This window comes from Sphaerodactylus townsendi, linkage group LG09 (genome assembly GCF_021028975.2).
Source record: "Sphaerodactylus townsendi isolate TG3544 linkage group LG09, MPM_Stown_v2.3, whole genome shotgun sequence".
NCBI classification, from domain to species: Eukaryota; Metazoa; Chordata; class Lepidosauria; order Squamata; family Sphaerodactylidae; genus Sphaerodactylus; species Sphaerodactylus townsendi.
Genome location: NC_059433.1, coordinates 88,510,454 through 88,532,357, shown reverse-complemented (window position 1 = coordinate 88,532,357; position 21,904 = coordinate 88,510,454). Strand labels below are relative to the sequence as shown.

General features: G+C 42.8%; 1 protein-coding gene across 1 annotated transcript; it reads left to right on the top strand.

Annotated features, from left to right (window-relative positions):
• Positions 1 to 550: 550 nt before the first annotated feature.
• On the top strand, positions 551 to 17,544 carry PLEKHF2 (pleckstrin homology and FYVE domain containing 2). The gene is made up of 2 exons (XM_048508120.1): positions 551 to 898; positions 15,259 to 17,544. Exon 2 carries the CDS (start codon positions 15,273 to 15,275, stop codon positions 16,020 to 16,022), a length of 750 nt encoding a protein of 249 aa, XP_048364077.1. The 5' UTR covers positions 551 to 898; positions 15,259 to 15,272; the 3' UTR covers positions 16,023 to 17,544.
• The last annotated feature ends 4,360 nt before the right edge of the window (positions 17,545 to 21,904 follow it).

The window sequence follows — 21,904 nt, the reverse complement described above, 5'->3', positions numbered from 1 at the left end:
TCACTGGGTCTCAACTTGTGAGATAAAATGGCAGGAGAATCAAGTAAGATACCATGAATTCCTTTCAGAAGGATGGAACAAAAATGCAAACTAACTGCCCTTGCTGCTGATGTCCGGGGACAATTTGCCTACTAACTTGTCCCATCAAAATATGTGGCTCAATCATGCTTGATCCCCCATGTGTTATTTGAGAAAGCCAGCCATGTCCTTAAAGCGCTAAGCAGGCCAGCATGAGGTTGCTTTAGCAGCAATCCAGTGCTCTGAGCAGGTGAACAGCACAGAAATGACAATACCCATATACAAAAATAGTAGATCTGTGTCCACCAAGCATGGTGATCCACAGGGTTTTGCATGCCTTCTGAGGGCCAGCAGAGACTACTCAGGCTGAAACTCTTCTGCGCCCTTCCGAAGCCTTGGGGCCACCGCAGAAAAGACCCTGCGCGCTGCAACAACAGAGGCGCTTGCTGAAAATCTCCTGAGGCGAGAAGCCTCTCACCACACGGCCCAGTCTGCTGCCAAATTGTCGAGCGCTGGTCGAAAGAAGTTCAAAAGCGGCTATGGCCGCAGCCGCCCCTCGCCCAGGAAACGGAGATCCCGCAAGGGAAGCCCTCGCAGACCGCTCTGAGCCCCGGCACGTCTCCTGTTTAATCACCAACACGGGCAGGAGCCCCGCCCGCCCTTACGCCAAGATGGCGGCGGCTCCGCCTTTTGGCTCCGGCAACTGGAAATAAGTTGGGCGGATCGTCGGCCGGGCTCGTCCCTCCTCGCGGTTTGGCAGCGGGCGGGGCGGCAGAAAGGCTGGCAACGGCGGCGGGGACGGAGGAGCCCCCGGAGGTGCGAAAGCGGCGAGCCGCGGACCTGGGATCGGGGCCGGGGGAAGGCGCCCTCCAGCCTCTCGGTAAGCAGCAGACCCGCTCGGCTCGAGGGCAGCAGGTCGCCCGGGGGTGAAACGCGACTCGCTTTCTTCCCCGGCGCCGGCGTCGAAAGCTCAACGTCGGAAACTTTCCTTCCCCGGTGAATGCGCGGCCATGTTGGGATCCCGCCTGTGGGGAAGGGGGAAACTCCCCAATCGGAATGGGGAGGGGGGGGGTGTTGTTGCCAATTCGGGGGTGGGAAGGGAGACCCGTCCTTTCTTGGCCGTGGGAAGCCTCTGCTGTTGGATCTCTTCTGCCATTAGCCCGTCTTTAGCCTGGGTTAGGAAAAGAGTTGCTTAGTTTTGGCTGCTGTCTTGGGTGTCAAGATGGTTTGTGGTGTCTGAGGGTGGCGGTGTGTGGTGTAAGGTAACTGGGAGCGCTGGGGGTCCCATTAAGGTGGACGGCACGCTCGCAGAAGAGGGGAACTTTCGGAGTCTTCTTCTCCCTCCACGTACACCTTATTATTGATCGTGTGTGGGGAAATAGTTGCAAAAAGGGGCCGCTCTCCTCTCGCCTTCGATGCGCCTCGTTTGTAAGGATCCGCACTCGGGATAACAGCCCGAAATATGCCCCACCCCCTCTCTGTCCAGTGGGGTTTCTGCTCCATGGACGAGCGTCCGGGATCGCAGCCCAAATTACACACCAGCCCGTGTATGGGGGAGAAATGTGGAGACTTCGCAGCCACCAGCTCTTGGCTTTTGGGGCTGAAGCTGCTCAACTGGGGTGCCCCATTTCTTCAGTAGGGAAACGAGAGTCTGGCACACTTCGCCAGAGTCCACAGCTTGTTGTCCTGCTCCTCTTTCTTAATCTTAGTGGGAAAAGTAAAGAACTCTGTAGATCGCCCGCTGCTGGGTTGGGTGCGGGTGTAAGTAAAAATGGCTTTTTGCAAGTTAATTCCCAAGCTGTGTTGGTCTGTTGCAGCCAAAATAAACGAAGAAGCTTGTCAACACCGTAAAGACTAACAACATCAGTTGACCTGGACTTTTCTTCGGTTCAGAACTTGCTTTACCTGTCTTGACCGAGTGATCTCTATGACTCGGGAAAATTTGTGCCAGAACAAATCTGTTAACTTTTTTGCAACAAGACAATTTGTAACAAACTTGATAAAACAAAACCCCTGTGTGTATCGCTTCTCCACAGAGGAGTGTAACGCCGCTGTGGTGTGTTTGTATGCAAGGAACTTCCAGTATCTGTGATTGGCTACGCAAGTGGATTCCTTTTGGAAGGAAGTGAGCCAAATTGTTTGTAGGTCCTTCCAGTGAGGCCGTTGGGCCTAGCCTGGCACAACTGCTAATTAAGCAACTAGTTGGAAAGCTCATCTCTAGTACGTATGTTAGTTATCCTGGAGACTGCCAGTTACAGTATGATTTGTTTCCCCATATCAGAACAAGGACTATTTCTTTTGGTTTTGCTTGGCTGCATCTTGAATTTCATTTTGCATGCTAGTCTTTTAAAGTTTGGAGCCTTTTTCTGAGTTTGTTAATGTTGCAAAGCAAACATGTCGCCTATAGAACATCTTTAAGTGTTCTTGCAGTTTGTGAAATTTGATATGGACTTGCCCCAGTCACTTGCTACTTTCTGTACAGGCAATCACCTGATTAAACTGTTGCCTGTCAGCTAGCTTAAAACATACTTTTGTCCTTTCCAAACGATTGTTTTTATTTGTACATTGCAATACATGTTCATAATTCTTCTTTTACAATGTGATAACCTATGATTATAAACAATAAATGTCACCTGATAGGAGTCCATTCTAATCTGCATTTTTTCAAATGAAGAGGCATAAAAGTTTAGAGTTGAGCCTATAGCAGGGATATCCACAAACAAGAGAGAACATGGAAAGAACCAATTGAAAGATGTGTTATGGTAGGATTTTGGGATGCTGCAACTTTCTGTGCAGTGGCTGCTTCCTGTTCTCTACTACTGCAGTGTTGCATTCGAATTAGCATCTGTCAATGAAGGGACTGCCAAAGTTGTAAAGACTTGGCAGGAAGCCTTAGCTGTATTTAGGGTAGTTTTATATTCATGAGTTTTTCAAAGATTAAGCAGTTTTCCATAAGTGTAAAATCAACCTATCACAGTCTCTCAGTCTAACTTTATAAGATGGCGCCCTGTACTACATTGTCTCTTATCATAGATGAACAGCCTGTCATGGGTGGGTAAATGAGGAGACAGCCAATAACAAAGAATTTGCAGGCCCAAAAGGGAGATGGGAAAACCTTAGATGAGTTTCGTATCGAAATAGCTTACTCAGGGGTGTCCAACTCTGGCGCTTCCACTGATAGGAATTGTAGTCCGTGAACATCTGAAGCGCCAGAGTTGGACACCCCTGATCTTACTGCATGAACTTTAACATAGCAACATGACTAGGATGGTAGGATGGACTAAGCAAGGGCTGCACAGAGAAATGTGCCAAACACTATTACTTTTATGTAGGGACTATTTAACTTCAAAGGTGACATGACTGACCTCAGGCTTCTTTTGCATAACACACGTTTATTTCTGTGACTTGCAGTTGCCTCATGACTGGAGCATCTGGCTTTGGTAGCAGGAGTGAGTCCCTTTGCCTTTCTTGGAAAAACTGTGTCCCACAGTACACCTAGCTGGAATGATTGTACACCAATAAAGCAGGTGCATAAATGGTTGATGTACGTAGGGATGTACATGAAGCCAGTGCTGAGTAGTAGTTAGACTAAGATCTGGGAGATCAAGGTTTTTAATCCTCACATTGCCATGGAAGCGTGCTGGGTCACATCAGGCCAGTCTCAAACTTTCAGCCGAACCAACCTGACATGATCGTTGTGATGATAAAATGGAGGAGAAAGGAACAATGAAAGCCACTTTGGGTCCCCACCAAGGGGCAAGTTGTAAATGAATAAATTCTGTTCTGTAGCCTCTCCATATGCAGCCCCTCCCACTGGTGAGGCAAATAATTGGCTTGAGAGAATTGGAGGGGGGCTGATGGCCATACCATTGTCCCAACCCAAATCATAGTCCTCTGTCACTTGGCATTAGTTTCCCACAGCTACTGTCTGGCTGCAGGAGTGTGAGTTATGTTGGAGAAACTGACACTTGACCTGTTTAAAAAAGTATAATGTCTGTTTTTGCCTGAATGTCCAGGGTTTGGACTGTCATTCCATGACTAAGGGGACCATTGCACTGTTGTAGTTGTAGGCCTTTTCAGGTTGTTTGAGATACACACTTCTTAGTTAAGATTTCAATTCCCTTTGGTAAAGAAAAATGCTAAATATTTACAAGACATCTGTGGAGAAAATATTGTCTATAGTGTATTGAGCTCACACTTAATTGCTTGCAGGTTTTTGGAGATATTCAGCAATTTCTGTGTTCTTTGTGGCTGGTGTTCTTTTTAACTCAGTGTCTTCTCTTAACATTTACTTTTGTAAGCCATTAATAGTATGTAGGAAGGTGTTATTGGTTTTCTCTTACCTGGTGACAAGTTCTTTGACTAACCCTAACCAGCATTCAAATCATGAGTTATCCTTTTGAAGATGGGTTTAAAATTAATGATAGTTTTACATTCTTATTATTTACATTCTTATTTCTGTGACTTGAGAGGTGAAGTTCTGCTTTTTAATTTTTAAACTTTTTAAAACTTTTACAGCAAAGTTTTTCATAACTTTAGCAAATTGTTTACCTTGCAATTGTGTATACAAACAATATTGGTTCAAATAACTATTTCATCTGCTATGTAAATCTATTCCCTGGGTTATGAAGCTGGGGAAATACTTGGGATTTGAACTTCAGCAATGTAGTGCTGTTCTTTTAGTGTGACATACCTGCAATGTTTGCCACAATTAATGATTAGTTAGTGAATCAAAGTTATAATTCAGAATTGAATCCATGTTTTATTGTACTTAATATATTGACTGTTTACTTGAAGATATTTGGATCTACTCTCTTCAAGCATGGACACACTTTTCTTGTTATGGCCGGCGCAGGCAGTAGAGGAGGGAGAGAAGAACAGTGCAGACTTACTTACCAGAGAGCACCTTTATTGATGACAGATTCTTCAGGTCTTGGTGGGCATGGGTGAAGAACAATGGGGGCTCCTGACAGCATGACACACCTGTTGGGTATAACAAGGCAGAAAACTGAGGTTTTTGGAGCTGAAGAATTGAGATAAATTTGTTTAGAGACAGGTGTTAAACTATGTGTAAATAATCTATGACCAGACAACAAACTAACTTGTAGTATAAAAAGAAATGCTAACCTTGGTAATTTCTATAAAACAGAATTCTTACGCATGTTAGTGTAGTTACTGTGCCTCTAAACAGGGAGAAACTCTGGTTCCCTGTGATTTGTGAGTGCAGGATGTCAGATTAACTGAAGTTAGCTTTCCCCTCTGAACGTGAATTTAAACAATGGTTTCCAAACCTTACTTGTAGGGAAGGAAGGGGAGCTAACTTGCATTCACGTGTTGGGTTGTTTAAGACCAGGTTTCCTTCATAGTACTTGGGGTGAGGAAGCAGGAAAGATGGGTGAGGAAGCAACAAGCAAGGTTTGTGCTTAATGTTGACTTAACATCTGAATGCAGCTTGAATAGCCTGTAAGCAGTACAGGAAAGCAGCATTTCTCTCATTGTTTGTTTCCAGCATCTGGCATTGAGAGGTCTACTCCTTCTGGATACAGAGGTTTTGTTGGCCTGTAGAGATGTGACCTTTGGTAGCTTAGTGTTCCCCTTCCCTCCCAGGTGGGAGGGTATTGAGAACAGAAATTTAATGTGGCAATCTCAAAAATTGAATCCAGTGAAACTGATGGCCCAATAATTAGCTGATGGCCCAATTGGGGGGGGGGGGAGAGCATCTGTGAGTGATACAGGGGCGCACTGGTGTCTTTGCCCCCTCCACCAGCATGCGGGGCGCCTACACTGGTGAAGAGAGCAAAGACACCAGTATCCAGGCACCCCACAGTTCCACAGTGGCCAAATCCAGAAGCAAGCACTGCTGCAGAACTTTGTTGGCATCCGAGTGGATGCTGATGTATGTGTATGTGTGGTGGTGGTGGTGGGGGGTTGTGCTGGCCAGGGTGTTTCTGGGGATGGGGCTAACTTCAGTCAGTTTTCCACCTGCGCTTTTGAGCTTGGTGGATGGAAAGGAACCACTTATTTTCAGTGCTTATTTCCGCTTATTTCTTTGTAGATTGGCAATGGAGGAAGGTAGTGATTTGCTTGCATATGCAATTGCAGTCTATTGTCTAAAGTGGTATCTTGTTGAATGGATCCATTCTCAATTTATATTGGAAATAAAATATGGACAGTGCTAAATTTCATTCCTAATTACAGTCTATATGGTGAAGTATAAATTTTATACACCATGTGCTTTATTTAGCCCATAACAGAAGATGCATTGTCATTGGGGCATCTGAACGTATAAAGGCCATATTGTAGGCATTCATGTATGTATTCATAATGTTTTGTACTCTTCTGCCATCAACATCACTTTCCAAAGAGTTTGATATCTTAAGCCTAGCTTTAGACATGGCTCTTACTATTTCCTGTTGTTCTTCTGTTTTGCTATCTATAACTTCATTCCTGCTTCAGATTTCAACCCCTTCCTTTAATCTGTTGTGCTCCTGTTTAAATGATAATGATATTCCACAAGGAAAGATATTGGGATCAGTATACAACTATATGATGGAAGATAAGGGATTTATGACGAGAACGTTGAAACGGAAATGGGAGAAGGAAGAACTTTTTGATAGCGAAAAAATAGAAAGAATTATAGATAGCATGAATAAGATAAATATAGAAAAATATGCAGAACTGGAGAGAAAGATAAATTTCAAATGGTATAGAACCCCAATACAGCTAGCCTATATGATTAAGGGTTTATGCCCAAGATGTTGGCACTGTGGCGAACTGGGAGCATACTACAGCCACATGTGGATTGAATGTAAGGAGGTAAAAAAAAATTTTGGAATTTTTTTTGAAGTATATAGAAAAATTAGTACAAATCAAAATTGATTTAAACAATGATTTATTAATGGCAAGTCTAATTGAAGATAAAAGGGTGAATAGAAGTTATGGACCAATGTATAAAATTAGAGCTGCACACATGGTAATTGCATTGGGATGGAAAGATAAAAAGAAATGGACAATCTCAAAATGGTTGGAATAATGTTTGGGAACAAATACAGTTAGAAATTTTTGAGATGATGTCAAAAATATGTTATGGCAAGAAAAACTAAGAGATATTATGAAGATATGGTCAATTGTTGAGAAATGGATGAGAGAAGTCGGATTTAATGAAGAAATATGGGAACAAAGAATACGAAGAATGAACTTTCTGCTGCTTGCATGAAAAAATGAAAAAGAAGAAGGGAGGGGGGAGGGAGAAAAGGGGAAAATGTATAGTCTGATTAAAAGCATAGCATGTATCTGTTGTATAACTATACTATACAATAAAAATTTGTTTTTAAAAAAGATAATGATATTCCAAAAATTAACATTGAAGTATACTAGTAAGTCACTTAACTGGATGCTTATTTTAATTTGTCTGTCAGTTCACAAAAGTTTATCTTATGGTCCAAAAGCTCATATGTGGGGATTAAAAATAGTACTGTGACATGTCAAATAGCTGTGTCATTTGTACTCACAAAGTGTGCCTGTGAATGAAGTGGTCAGTGAACAGTGACAAAAAGCTTTCTGGGTGTGACTTGGGTCTCTCCTTTTCAAGGGAGAAAGAATAATATTGTGTCAACACTGTTTTCAGCCACTAGATCATATAATATAGTCAGGTACTCCCAGGCAAAGTGGGGGAGTACTGTTCGATTTTTTGAAGCACATTATAATAATTACCAGATATGTTGGAGGAACACTTGGAGTGAATTTAAAAGTTAGACAAAAATGTTTTTCTCACCTTAAAGAGTGAACATTGTCCAGAGTATTGTCCAGAGGGAACAGTTTTTGTAGCAGTTTCACATATATTTTGAATTTTTCCTAATCAACCCATTCTGCCTCCAGTTCTGCAAACTAAGGATCAGCTGTGTTATACAGGAGAAGAGCATTTCATGTGCCAGTAATCCATGCAGATCTGTGGATGGGGATAGGGCGGTATAAAAATCTAATTAATAAATAAATAAATAAATAAATAAATAAATAAATAAATAAAAAAAAAACTATGATAAATGATTCTTGCCTCTGTTTGAGCCTTGCAGTTTGAGAGAATCTGACATGCTAAATTGCTAGCCATTGTGCCATGTTGGCTCTTACAACTTGTCCGCTTGTCTTAGGAATATGATTTTTAGAGTGTTTGATTAGCATGAGTGTTTTTTAAATAGCTAACTCGCCACTGTAGGTATACTGACCTAATGTTACAATATTTATACTTTCCAGCTCTCAAAGGATTTGAGGGGGCTAACAAAGGTCACATGACAAAAGTGCAGTAAAACCATTAAAATAACTTCAAGACAAATACAAGCCTTGAAATCATTCTTTGTTTACCATGGTAATGTTGTCCTTTGGAAGACGGTGGTTTTGCACACTTCTCAAAGATGGTCAACAAGATTCCTTCCAAATCTTCTCCCGTAGACCATTCCAAAAAACTGTCCAGTGACCTAAAATCCCTTCACTTGAGCAGTGGAGGAATCAACGAATCTGTGAGAGAGCACCCCAAGTAGCAGAAGATCATAGGAGAATGGCTGGCAGTGGATGCTGTCTTTCAGATATGGGAGTTCCAGCTTGTAAAAGTCTGTGAAGGTATGAGCAGAATCTTAAATTGAGCCTGGAAGCAAATAAGTAGCCAGTCCAGGGCCCCTTCCGCACATGCAGAATAACGCACATTCAATCCACTTTCACAATTGTTTGAATGTGGATTTTGCTGTTCTGCACAGTAAAATCCAGCTTCAAAGTTCATTGAAAGTGGATTAAAAGTGCATTATTTTGCATGTGGAGAAGGAGCCTAGTTGTTTCAGTTACCTGCTCAAAGAGTATGTTATAGTTGCCCAGTCTACAGGTATCACTCGTGTATCAGTATGGCTGGATTTTTAATAGTCTAGATAGGAGGAAGTTTAAGAGCAGTATGTTATTGAAAGAAGGTGCTGTTGGTGCCCTCATGCTTTGCCATTAGCAAGGCTTTGATCCAAGAGCACCCCCAAACTGTTTACATGATTTGCCAAACTCATTCATTCATTCATTCATTCATTCATTCATTCATTCATTCATTCATTCATTCATTCATTCATTCATTCATTCATTCATTCATTCATTCATTCATTCATTCATTCATTCATTCATTCATTCATTCATTCATTCGACTTAATAAACCTCTCTCCCCCGAAGGGCTCAGACCAGTAAATAACAAAAAACAAAACATCGAAGAACATCATTAAAGTACATAAAACCAATAAAATCAGTAGCAGCAATACAGCCCACCCACAATTTGGTGGATGGTGTCCGGTCCTAACCCTGGGAGGGGACTGGCAAGTTGTCGAAGAAAGCAGATGGTGCAAAGGGCATCAAGAAGGGGCAGTAACTCAGCGGCAGCCCCCCCCCCCCCCAGCCCGGTGGAACAGCTCAGTTTTACAGGCCCTGTGGAACCCATCCAGGTCATAAATGTACTAATCAGTATTACCTCTATCTTGCCTGGATTCCTGTCTTCACTGCTACAAAGACTGGGAGACCACAAGGGTTTATATAGCAGTTTACAGCAGGGATGGTCACCTTTTGTATTTTAGGAACCACTCTATTTTCCAGGCATTAATCTCGGCAGTGCTTCCTTGTATGTCTGCAGTCTGGCTTGGCATTTCCTGGAAGTGAAGACATCAGCAGAAAGGAGGAACCCGTTCTCTGATAATATGAGGCTGTTGATTGTTGGCCGTGGGGGGCATTGCGGATGACTGTTTCCTGGAAGATCCTCTTTGTAGGCCAGTCGGCTGCGCGTATTGCCTTTCCAGAATAAAAAGAGGGCAGTACAATCAAATGCACCTAAAAGTGCTCATTGCTTCTGTTCTTCACAAATGAAACTGTTGGCAAATCATCAGACGTTGTTTGAAAGTTGTCAGGGTAAATCCAATAAATCAAATAATTTCCCACACTCTGGAGCCTGGATGGAATAGTAGTATGTAGTAGGACCAGTTGTGGGTGATTTCAGACAATATTGTATGTTGAATCTGGATGAGAGGGAGGAAACAAATGTGTCAGAAGGAGCATCAGGAGGGAAGAATGAGGGTGTGTACCTCCTAAGAATGGATGCAATTAGATGCATTATTCTCTCATTGCATTCTAGGGTTTAAAAAAAAACCTGGTTAAAGTCTAGTTCCTGAGGCAAGAATACCATATTCATCACGCTAGCCAGCATTACACGAGTATGCTTTTCTAGGGAAAAATTCAGTGTGGTGGTGGCTAGTATGGAAGCTGGTGATTAATATCATAGAGGCAGGAAATGGCAAACCACCTCTGAATTTGTCTTCCCTTGAAAACCCTTCAGAGTCGCAAGTCAGCTGTGACTTCCCACCACCATAACTAATGTAATATAAGTTATGGAACATATTCATATGCCAGCAGCCCACACAAGTATTACTGCTATGGAAATCTTGCGTCACAAATATTTCCTGGGGTTGAATGGCATGCTGCCAAGCATTGCTCTCCTCATTGTCCACATTAGCATTGTATGTGTTTTCTTTTTAACAAAGAGTTTTTGTAACATGGCATCACACTGAGTTTTTTAGCCTTATTCTGTTCTAAATTGTGGAACGGTTTAATTATGTAAATTTTTCTTAAGGGTAAACTTCCAAACTATGCACTGGTATTGTAGATGACGTAGTTATAGTGCAGTAACATCAATTACAGTGGACCGCACCTATGAAATCTATATATCCAGTAGTGAAGTCTGGCCCCCCATTTGCAGATATCTACATCAGTAGATTGGGGTCACACATCTGGGCAGGAGAGCCACAACTGCCACCTTTGAGGCGGTAAAGTGGCTGGGCACTTGAGGGAGCCACAGGTGGTCAGAGCAGGGCACTTTGGTGCCTTGACGCAGTGTGGCAGGGAGGGAGGTGGAGTGGGAGCCGCTGTCCCCAATAATGGCTACTTTGGTAGTGGCTGTGGAGGCGACCAGGGACAGAGAGAAGGAGCCAACCTCCCCTGTTGTCCCTCCCACATGCCCACTGCTTCAGTGTAAACCACTCACTGACCTGACTCACTCTGTCATGGACTGGGTGGTGAGAGAGAGTAGTTGGGAAGGTGAGGAAAAGAGATGCTGTAACTCCCCCCATCCCAGTTTCTTCAGCCAGGCAGACAGATTGATGGAGAGCGAGCAGGACCCTGTGCTGCCCCCTCCCCTTGCCACTGCCAGGGTGACACAGCAGCAGTCGCCCAGGGAAGGGAGACCAGAAGCTGCCAATTGATTGGCAAACAAGGGAGGCATGGACAAGCAGGTCCACCGGGGGAGGGGGGAGGTATTGTGAGCCACTAACCCCGTACCCTGTGTAAACTGTGGAGGGACAGCAATGTGAGTAGGAGAGAAGGAGCTGCAGAACTGGTGGATAGATGAGTCAGGTGGGCTGTGCAGATGGAGAGGAGGGAACCGGCAGTGGCAGCACAGCCAGAGCAGATTCCCACTTGTGAGGAAGAGATACTGTATCTGCCCCTCCCCCCGCCCCCGACAGGTTTCCCCATCTGTTGGTTCCTATTTCTTCTGGGTGATTCTGTTTATACCTTCTAAAAATGTAGAAATGTAGCCTTTTGTGATGGTTCAGTTCTGGTGCAAGAAAAATGTAATTATAAAATTGAATGATATTTGCATATATTCTCACTTAACGTGTTTGGTTTAAACTCGTTAACCTGGATGGAAGCAGCAGGGCTTAGAGCCACTACAAATTTCAATTTTGCAAGGAAAAGCATTTCCATGTATGAGAGAAAGCATATCATGCACCTGTCAGTTGTGAGATTGTTGTTAGTGGAATGAACTAATTACTAGTAATAAGCAAACTACTAGTATGGGAAACTGCAGTCTTGTTAACACTGTCCACATCAAAACTGTACCAGATTTCAAGAAAATTCCTCCTGCACACAGACCACCAAAAACATATGACATTCCGCATCCTCGTGTCTTATTGATGGTTGCCTTCTGTACAGCAAAATCTCCTTAGGCTGTGAATCGCTGGCTTGCTGATTTTGTGTGCAAGCAGAATTCTGCAGTGTACACATAACATCAGTCACATGAAATGCCACACAAGTGCTGTATGTTTTTGTTTAATCAAGTATGCAGGAGTCTACAGAAGCAGCACAGTGCATGTAAGGTGCCCATAGACCAGTGGTGGCGAACCTATGGCACGGGTGCCAGAGGTGGCACTCAGAGCCCTCTCTGTGGGCATGCGCAAACAGAGTTCGTCACGTGGAAGGGAAATTGCCCCCCCGCCCACATCTAGGCTGGGCTGGGCTGTTGGGCTCAATTATTAGCATTAAACCTAAGACCTAGTTTTGGGGAAGCAGTGTAGGTAACCCTGTTAAGCACTGTTAAACCCCACTGATTTTCATGCGAAGAACTAAACCGCAATCCTTTACATGGGAGTAAGCTTGGTTGCTGGCAGTGGGGCTTGCTTCTGAGTAAACCCTCCTAGGGTTGTGATTCACCCTTTGGAAGAGTTGCACAGTTGCTTCAAAGCAAAGCCACTGAGTACCACCAAGCTTACTCCTGAGTAACGCACTCCTCAGAGCCAACCGTTTTTTCTAAACTAAAACCTCAATATTCAGGTTAAATTTATTCGCAATAAATAAGTGGGTTTTGGGTTGCAATTTGGGCACTTGGTCTCAAAGGTCACTGCCATAGACTGCTCTTCACTAAATAAAGAAGAGATTGAGCAGAAGTGGCTTTATAAAAGGCATTCTAAAGTTCTGTGCGTGAGTTCATTTATTTGCATCTGCGTGGTGGTGGGTTTCAAAAGCTTGGAGAATATATCTTGGAATACTCATCCCCTGCTTTAGGATTCTCTGCCTAACAGATTAGTCTTTTTGTACTTTTATTATTATTTTTGTATCAGGGTCAGGTTGTGGTTCTTGTCTCTATCCTCTCCCAACCATATTGTCATAATAACTCTCTGAAGCTGAAAGAGGGATTGGCCCAGTGAGCCCGAGCGGCAAACTGGGGATTTGGGCCTAAATGTTATTGATTTTCTTCGTTTATACCGACCGGGAACCCAAAGTGATATGGTTTTCCTTTCCTCCATTTTGTCCTTACAACAACTCTGTAAGGTAGGTTAGGGTGAGAGTGTGTGCTAGCCTAAAGTTGCTCAGCAAAGTTGTGTGACAGAATGGGGACACATATTTGGGTCTCCCAAACCCTAGTCCAGTGCACTAACCACTATACCATGGTGGACTTCTATAGATCTATATATGAAATTAGCATCTTTCTAACATAATTCTTATGGATCAATTTTGCTACTCTCCATTTAAAAAACCTTATGCCAGTTCAGCTGGGCCTTCCTGCATGTGTAAGGGGCACTTTCCCCATTGTCTGATAACCCCGGAGTAAGAGCAAGGGGCGCTTGTTGAATCCAGGCTCTGTATTGTAGTCAGTTATTGTGTCTTGCTTTATGTACTTTGTACTATATTTGTATTTTCAAGAACTAACGCACTGCTTCAAATTGTTCTGTAATTTTTGTTCCTTTATTTCCCATTCCCGAGCAAGTATAATAATTAAGTTCTGAATTGTTTTGAATGTCGAAAAGAAAAAATAATTTTTCTTTTGATTTTGAATGCAGCTGTGCATCTGGACATCTGCATGTGAAATTGTATCATTTTGCAAGCTTTGAAGGAAGACATTTTAAAATATTTTTGACACAAATCATTTCACATTGAATCTATTGTTGAATCCTCTGAATAGAAGCAGATATCTGAGAGGTGGATGGAGGCTGCATAAGCATTCTAGTGAAATTCCTACCACTGATGATCAGATATCTTGCCATGTATCTGAACTTGGCCTGTATAGTGATCTGCTGTGTTATATGGTATTGTCGAATTTCCTTCTTACAATTCACTCAGTATTCCACTTGAAAAGCATGAACCCCTTACACAGTTTTTCCCCTCAGAGGTGTAGCCTGTGTGTGTGGATTGGGTTTTGCTTAAATCAGGCCTCGCTTAAATCAGGCCTCGAGACATATTCTTTGGTTCTGGAAGCCAGCCCCAGCATTGAGAAGCCATATTCTTAATTCATGCAAATAGAATAGAATGTTCATTTTTCAGCCTTTGGGTTTCCATATTTAATGGCCATGTTTTCTAATTACCAGTATTACCGCAAAATTTAATCCTAACCTCTTCACAGATCCAGCCCTCTGTAGTTCTACTTAAAACTGCTACAATAAAATCATTGCTAGAAATAGTGGGCACCATAAGAAAATTTCCAGGTGCCATGGCAACCTGGCACATGGGATTTGTTGTGCCGTGGTTTAAATGAGCCCCTGCAGTGTTAAAGGAAAGAGGGTGAGTGTAAAGGCAAGCCTAAGTGTGGTATGTGGAGCTCTAAAAGGGCTCTCTCTAGCCCTATGAATACAGACTGTGTACACATTGTTTATTTTAGCAGCAGTGGTCCATAGACAAGAGGCGAACTTCTATGAGCCGCCTGCTGCACTGGAGTTGCAGAGAAGAATAGCTTGTTAGAAGGAATTCAATAAGTCTGTAAGTAATCATAATGAAGGGATGGTGCTCCCCTATAGCTTTGATTTGTAGTGTTATCACTCTGGTCCTTTTCCCATGGCACAAGTAAAGCGGTGCGCAGCCGGAATAAAGGAACTTGGTGCAGCCCCAGGTCATTTGCACACCTTTTTGCTGGCAGACCCGGAGCCAACACAGCTTCCGCACAGAGGCGCGTCTTCCATTTTTATGGATGACTGTGAAATTAGTCATATGCTGTTCTCTAGTTTTTGAGAAATAAAATCCTGTGGCTGCTCTGATGAACGTCTAAAGACAAAATTGATCATTCATTCTTGCCATATTGTTAAAATAGTATCTCTGGACAAGGAACCTCAAGAACGGAGAGTGGCTGTGTATTTTTGTTATCCAGGTTGTAATGTTGAACCTCCTTTTGGAGACTGGAAATATAATGTCCCAATCAAAAGGGGGGATGTCAAATCCGCTTATGAAGGTCCATGTTGGTAGTGGTTTTTGAGTCCTATTTCCTGAAGTAGCTCCTCTTGCATGAAAGTAGATGCTGTACCTAAAGCTCCCTGAGGTTTAACAAAGCAATATAGGGATTTAATGTAGGAACTTCTGGAAGAAGTTCAGAAAAAAACAAACTGGTGTCTGCATGCACATAAAACCTTCCTGGGTTTGCTTCCATTTATCCGACTGCTGCATTGCTGTAACAGTATTCTTTTATGTTTTCAGGAAACTCGTGAAAGATGGTGGATCGCTTGGCAAATAGTGAAGCAAATACTAGGCGGATCAGCATAGTGGAGAACTGTTTCGGAGCCGCTGGGCAGCCTCTGACTATTCCTGGCCGTGTTCTGATAGGCGAAGGAGTCCTAACAAAGCTGTGCAGGAAGAAGCCAAAAGCGAGGCAGTTCTTCTTATTCAACGACATTCTTGTGTACGGCAACATCGTCATTCAGAAGAAGAAATATAACAAGCAGCATATCATTCCCTTGGAAAACGTGACTATCGAATCCATCCAGGATGAGGGGGATTTACGGAACGGGTGGCTTATCAAGACCCCGACTAAATCTTTTGCAGTGTACGCTGCCACGGCCACGGAAAAATCTGAGTGGATGAACCACATAAACAAATGTGTTTCTGATCTGATTTCCAAAAGTGGGAAGACCCCCAGTAACGAACACGCAGCTGTCTGGGTCCCTGACTCTGAAGCCACTGTATGTATGCGCTGCCAGAAAGCAAAGTTCACCCCTGTCAATCGTCGACACCACTGCCGGAAATGTGGGTTTGTTGTGTGCGGGCCTTGTTCTGAAAAAAGATTCCTCCTTCCGAGCCAGTCTTCCAAGCCCGTGCGGATCTGCGACTTCTGTTATGACCTCCTTTCCACTGGAGAGATGCCTGCGTGCCAGCCAATGAGATCAGACTCTTACAGTCGGTCGCCGAAGCCTCCTTTAAATGATATGTCTGATGATGATGAGGATGATGACAGCAGTGACTAATGTCTTGAGGTTGGCACTGGCGTTTGAATCTCCGTTGCTGTATGAGGAAGCCGGGCTCTTCTGAGAGGCCTGCCCTAGCCATAAAATTGCCTGAAAAATCATCAGCTTGAATGTGCCTCAATCTCTGAATTTCCTAGATATAGAATTGTTATTGTCTCTTTTCTGCAGGAACGGACTGCTGCAAATATCTCACTTTCCAGTTTTGTATACTTGATTTCCTGTGTAGGGGTGAATTGGTCTTTTTTTGCCCTTTCCCCTTCTGTTCAGGTTAGAAAACCAAGTACCACTTTTTCTTACCAACAGCCATCCCGTATAGTGTGTAACGGGGGAAATGTATTCCTTTTTAATATTCGTGAGGGATTAAAAGTACATAGAATTTTGTACGTGCGTCAAACTGAGAGTACATCTAACTGGCTTTGAACGTGATGTTATACTACCATCCTCTAAATGTAAACACATACTTCAGTGTCATTAACTTTTATGCAAAGATTTATATGCCAAGCAGTGCCTTGTAACGACTGCGCAGTTGCAGGAAAAACTAACATATTGTACCCTTTGTGCACTTGCATGCGACAAGTTGAGAAATGGGTGGTGCTGTTAACAATAATCGTTGTCCTGTAACTAGGATTTAAGGAGCAAGATATCTTGGGTACTTCACTACAACGTGCGTTAAGTTCACCTTCTCACAAAGGTGCTTACTCTAATATGTCACACGAGGATTGTTCTTGTGCTGCCGTGGAGTCCAGCTCAGCTCCATACCAGCATGAAGCTCCCTCAGCTTGCATAGAATGGGGACTGCCTAGTATATCCACTTGAAGAAGTTCTAATTTAATATCGTGCTACCCTCAAGCTAGGGGTGAGGATTTGTTGTAGCTATGAAATCTTGGTAATTGACAATTGTATTCGCTTAGATCATGGTATTTCCTGTACTGTGTTTGGTTTGCTATTTATAAAATTACTTCCTCAGATGCTGTACTAACCTTTTAAAAACATTAGTAGTGTTTTTAATCATTAGACTTTGTTTTAAAAGTACAATATGGGAAGATGTCCCAACCAGCCATCTGGAGAAAAAAACTTGCAACATGCCCACCCTGTACACACAGCTGACCTCGAGATAGAAGCAGACTGCTAATGGCTTAATTTTAAAGACATAAGTCCAGCATCAGGAGGAATAATGCAAAAAAAAAGTATTTCCAATAAAAGTATTTACCTTTTAACTATACATTATTTTCTACGATGATGTCATTTTTAGGAAACATGAAATTTAGCTCTGAAGTTTTGTAAAATTCCAAGACATAGCTATATTTTTATATAATAGTAGGGCATTGAAACAACTTACGCAGAAAACCCCTGACAGAATTGTGTGCGCACCTGACATTTTTTTTAGAAATGTTGGATATTATTTGTAAAACAAAATTATACTATCTAGATCTGTTTCTAAAGTGGCAGTTTCTGCATTGTTTGCTTCATCTGGCAATAACTGGGTGATACTTACTGAATAAACAATCAATTCTGCATCTTGCACAAGTCTCCCAGTCTGTAGCGCAGACGTTAGTTTTGAAAGAAAATGACATGAAGGGTACAATCCATTTTTTTTGCAGTCTCTCATCTTTTTATGTGGTTTGCTTGGGAATGGGTTGGAGACAGTGTAACATTTCCTGGTGGATTATTCCTATCTAGAGTTAATTTTCTAACTGTTACTCCCATATCTGAACAGTGCTAACATGGGAGGAACTGTTCATTAATTTAGATGGCGGTCTGAAACAGAGGCACAGCTGGGCCAAACTGCGTCCGGTACGCAGTCTATATTTTCCGCCCCCCCTGTGGTGCCCCCCCAGCAGCGTCTCCCCTTCCCCCCTTCCTACACTTACCTTAGTTCCTTCCCTTTTCCTAGAACTTTTTCAGGCTGAAAAAAAGGCCCATTCCCAGTTCAGGCTTAAAAACGGCCTGATGGGAACTATACTTCCCAGGAGACTTTGTGAGCCCAAGGTCTTGTAGGAACTGTAGTTCCTCAGGCTGTTTTTAGCCTGTACTGTGAACAGGCCTTTTTTTCAGCCTTAAAAAGTTCTAGGAAAAGGAAAGGAACTAAGGTAAGTGTGGGAAGGGGGGCACCACGGGGGGGGGGAAGGGGGCCTGGGGGAGGGATTGGGGGAAAATTTGCCCCTCCCGTGACCCATAACCGTGCGCCTGGTGCGTGGCGCACCCCCTATCCCCTGGTAGCCCCGCCTTTGTTCTGAAATTGCAGGCATATTTTCTTACACTTTTCCTAGAATTTTCCTATAAGAAGGTATATTTCCAACTGCTCCTTAAATTCATTCCCAAATTCAGAAGGCATTTCGGCCCTTTAAAAAAAATAATGGAGAAGCGGTCCACAGTTATCTGGCCCCTTTGAAATCACACTCAGAATGCTTTGACTGTGTCAGCCTTTAATAATGTGCTGAAGGATACGCTTGACTTGCTTTGCAGGAGGTGTAAAGGGCTGTATTAATGCTGTAGGCTATGAAAATGTTAAGAGTCGATGAGCACCAATATGCAGTTGACACCTGGAGACAGATGAGTTGAAGGGCTGAAAAGAAGACTGATCTCAAGCTGGAATCCTGGTGTTGGGAGTAGGTCCCACTGAAGACATTCCAAGTGAACAATTGCGAGTTGCAGCCTTGTTCATGCTTCCTTTAGAGGAGTCCCATTGAAATTGGGGTGGGACTTCCCTCTACATCAAGACATACAAGAGCTGGCTGCAAATGTATGCTTTGCTTTCTGAAAGGATCGCTGAAAGATCCTCCAGATGGTAAAGCATTACAAAAGATATCCAATTTAGCTTAAGTTTAGCTTTATTCTTACCCTTCCTTGTGCAAAAGACTTTTGTATATTAAATGCTGAATGTCCTAGCTGTATTTCCCCAGTTATCTTTGTATGTTGCACAAAGGCATCAGCACTTTCTAACCCTCAAGAAAACGTACCCTTTGTTTGGCTCCGTTTACCCTGTCATCTGTCCAATCCTCATCATTATCTGTGAATGAAATTCACACAATGCTGCAATGGATCCCTGAAGCTGTTACCAAATTGGCATCTGTAGGAGAAAATAATCCTAGGAACAGGTGTGTGGAAATAGGATACCACTTTTGTGACTTGTTCATAATTTGTATAAAGTACATTTTTGTCTTGTGTGTGTGTTAAACTTTGGAAAGGGCTTAATAAATTGTTTTGTAATTTTGTTTGTCAGACTGGACTACTTTCACTGTGTAATACTGGAGGAGTTTTGAGTAAGCAAGTCTTTATTTCTTGATCTCAAGGCATCTTAAAGATCAAAGAGGTTACTAGTACAGCATGGAAATGTCCGGAATACCCTGATTTGCAACTCTTAAAACTGTTATCATGTAGGAAAATCTCAGCTGGAGTCATCCTTTAGTGTAGTATTTTTATTTAAAAGGGAATCATTTTGTTTCAATGCCTTCTTAAAATATCTGCATGGTACTCAGAAGAAGAAGAGTTTGGATTTATATCCCACCTTTCTCTCCTGTAAGGAGACTCAAGGTGGCTTACAAGTTCCTTTCCTTCCTGTCCCCACAACAGACACCTTGTGAGATAGGGGGGACTGAGAGAGTTCCAAAGAACTGTGACTAGCCCAAGGTCACCCGGCAGGAATGTAGGAGTACAGAAACACATCTGGTTCACCAGAGGAAAATTGCCTGATGTAGAAAGCTACTGATCTACTTTTTTTGAGATAGACTTTCCATATACTTTGCTGGGCTCTAACCTGCATGTCTGCACAGAAAAGTGATCTTGGAGAGCCAGGGAACATTCACTGGGAACTTTAACTCGGTGTAAGACAGCAGCGAAAGAAGTAAATGTGTTGAGAATTATTGTGGAAGGAACTGAAAATGAAAATAAAACAAGTGTTATGTCCTCTCTTTGCATGACTCTTATGGGAAGGGGAAGAAGCAAGCCAGGCGCCTGTCTATCATGCAAGGAGAATCATTTGAGAGAATCATTATGTTTACAGTACATCAATTGTTTTGAAACAAGCACTAGGCGCTATAGCACATTCAGACACAGCAAATTAAACATTGTGCATCTTAATTTACAGTATGCTAAGTCATTCTGATTGCCAAATTTCAGGAATGGTCCCAAGAAGATCTATCTGCCAACAGTGCGGAAAGATCAGAAAAGGGGAACTCTGAAATGCTACAAAGCTGACCTATTCTGTGGAAGAAACTGCTACTGGTGTGGGAAGGTGACCTGGAAAATTACCTGGAGGGACCTCCAGGTAAAGAAAGATGTTGCTAAAGAAAAAATCCACAGGGATCATAGATCTAAGTATTTCTCTAGAGAAATTCATTCACATCCAAATGCATAGATCGTCACTCACCCCCCTTTAGTAATACAAAGTCTTTGTAGTCTAGCTTCCTTACTGTCATAAATGCTTAGTATAGCCAGTGCCAGTCTCTAATAGCATCATTCCTGAGCTTGCAACTCTTCTGACCTTAATGTTATATATAACTTGACATTTTGGATCTGAATGTAAGGTAGAGAAAGCTGTCTGTGAGTATAAGTGACTGAACTGGAGAAGAGATGTCCATTTCCCCTATTGCCCTGATTGGGGCAGAGGCGTAGCTCCAAGGGGACTGGAGGGTGCACAATGCACCGGGCGCACGGCCCTGTAGGGGTGTGGCGGGATGGGGTTGGAGGATGCACCAGTGCACCAGCTGCTTTCCCCCCTTGCTACACCTTTGGATTGGTTATACTGAAGCACCATATTGGACAATCTGCTCTATGGCTATGCTTAAACCAGCAAAGTAAAGCAGCGTTTCAAAACCTGTGCACCCTGATCCAAGAATGGATTGCAAAGCCTGTGGAAGTGGGTGTTTTTCAGTTCTGCTGATCGGTGCATGCTATTTTTTTAAAAAATGGGTCACCATACTAAGTAAAATTTGGACTTTGCCATATTAAAAAGATGAAGATTTTAATTATAAATTACATATTACTGTTATTAATTACTCGTGCTGAATTCTCACAAGTGAACATTTTTGCCAGTCATTCTCTAGAATTCCCCTTTGTTTGCCTTTTCATGGCTTCTTTGCACCTGAGTTGTTTGTAAGTGCAGTTTTTAAAGTGAATGTTCTTGATTACTATGTGATTGCACTAAAGCAAGGCTCAGGAAACTAATGTGATGGCACATCATAACATCACAAAGCCTGTTCAAAGGGAGAGCAGAAAGCATTTCCCTCACTCCGAATGATTAAGAAGAGACCCTCTCTGAGAAGCCTACCATTTTGGGCTCATACATAATTCGCACAAGATTGAACATGATAAAAGCTATGCAAAGAGGCAGTGTTGTATAGTGGTTAAGAGCAGATGGACTCTAATCTGGTGAACTGGATTTGTTTCCCCACTCCTACATTCCTGCTGGGTGACCTTGGGCTGGTCACAGTTCTCTCAGAACTCTCAGCCCCATCTACCTCGCAAGATGTCTGTTGTGGGGAGAGGAAGGGAAGAGTTTATAGGCTGCCTTGAGTCTCCTTACAGGAGAGAAAAGGGGATATAAAATCCAAACTTCTTATTTTTCAATTAAAATATCACAGAACAGCATGTGAGCTTTTTGAGTTCTGAACTCATGGTGACTTACAATGAGTTAAAACATGTTCAGTTTAAAAACCAGAAATAAAACAACAAACTCCTAATCTCTCCCTGCCTTCCAATTCAAGTCCTTTCAAAGGCCCTGGCAAACAGCCATGCCTTGCAGCCCCTCCTGAAGATCCCCAGGGAGGGGCCCTCTCACCTCTTCAGGGAGTTAATTCTCTGAAGGGCTATGTGGAAAAGGGTCCGGTTGATGCCAGAAAGACCACCCTGAGTGATGACATATCCAGCAGATCCATCTGATT

What these genes read in the sequence shown, in the direction of transcription:
- PLEKHF2 (XM_048508120.1), top strand. Translation starts at nt 15,273, where the DNA reads ATGGTGGATCGCTTGGCAAATAGTGAAGCAAATACTAGGCGGATCAGC.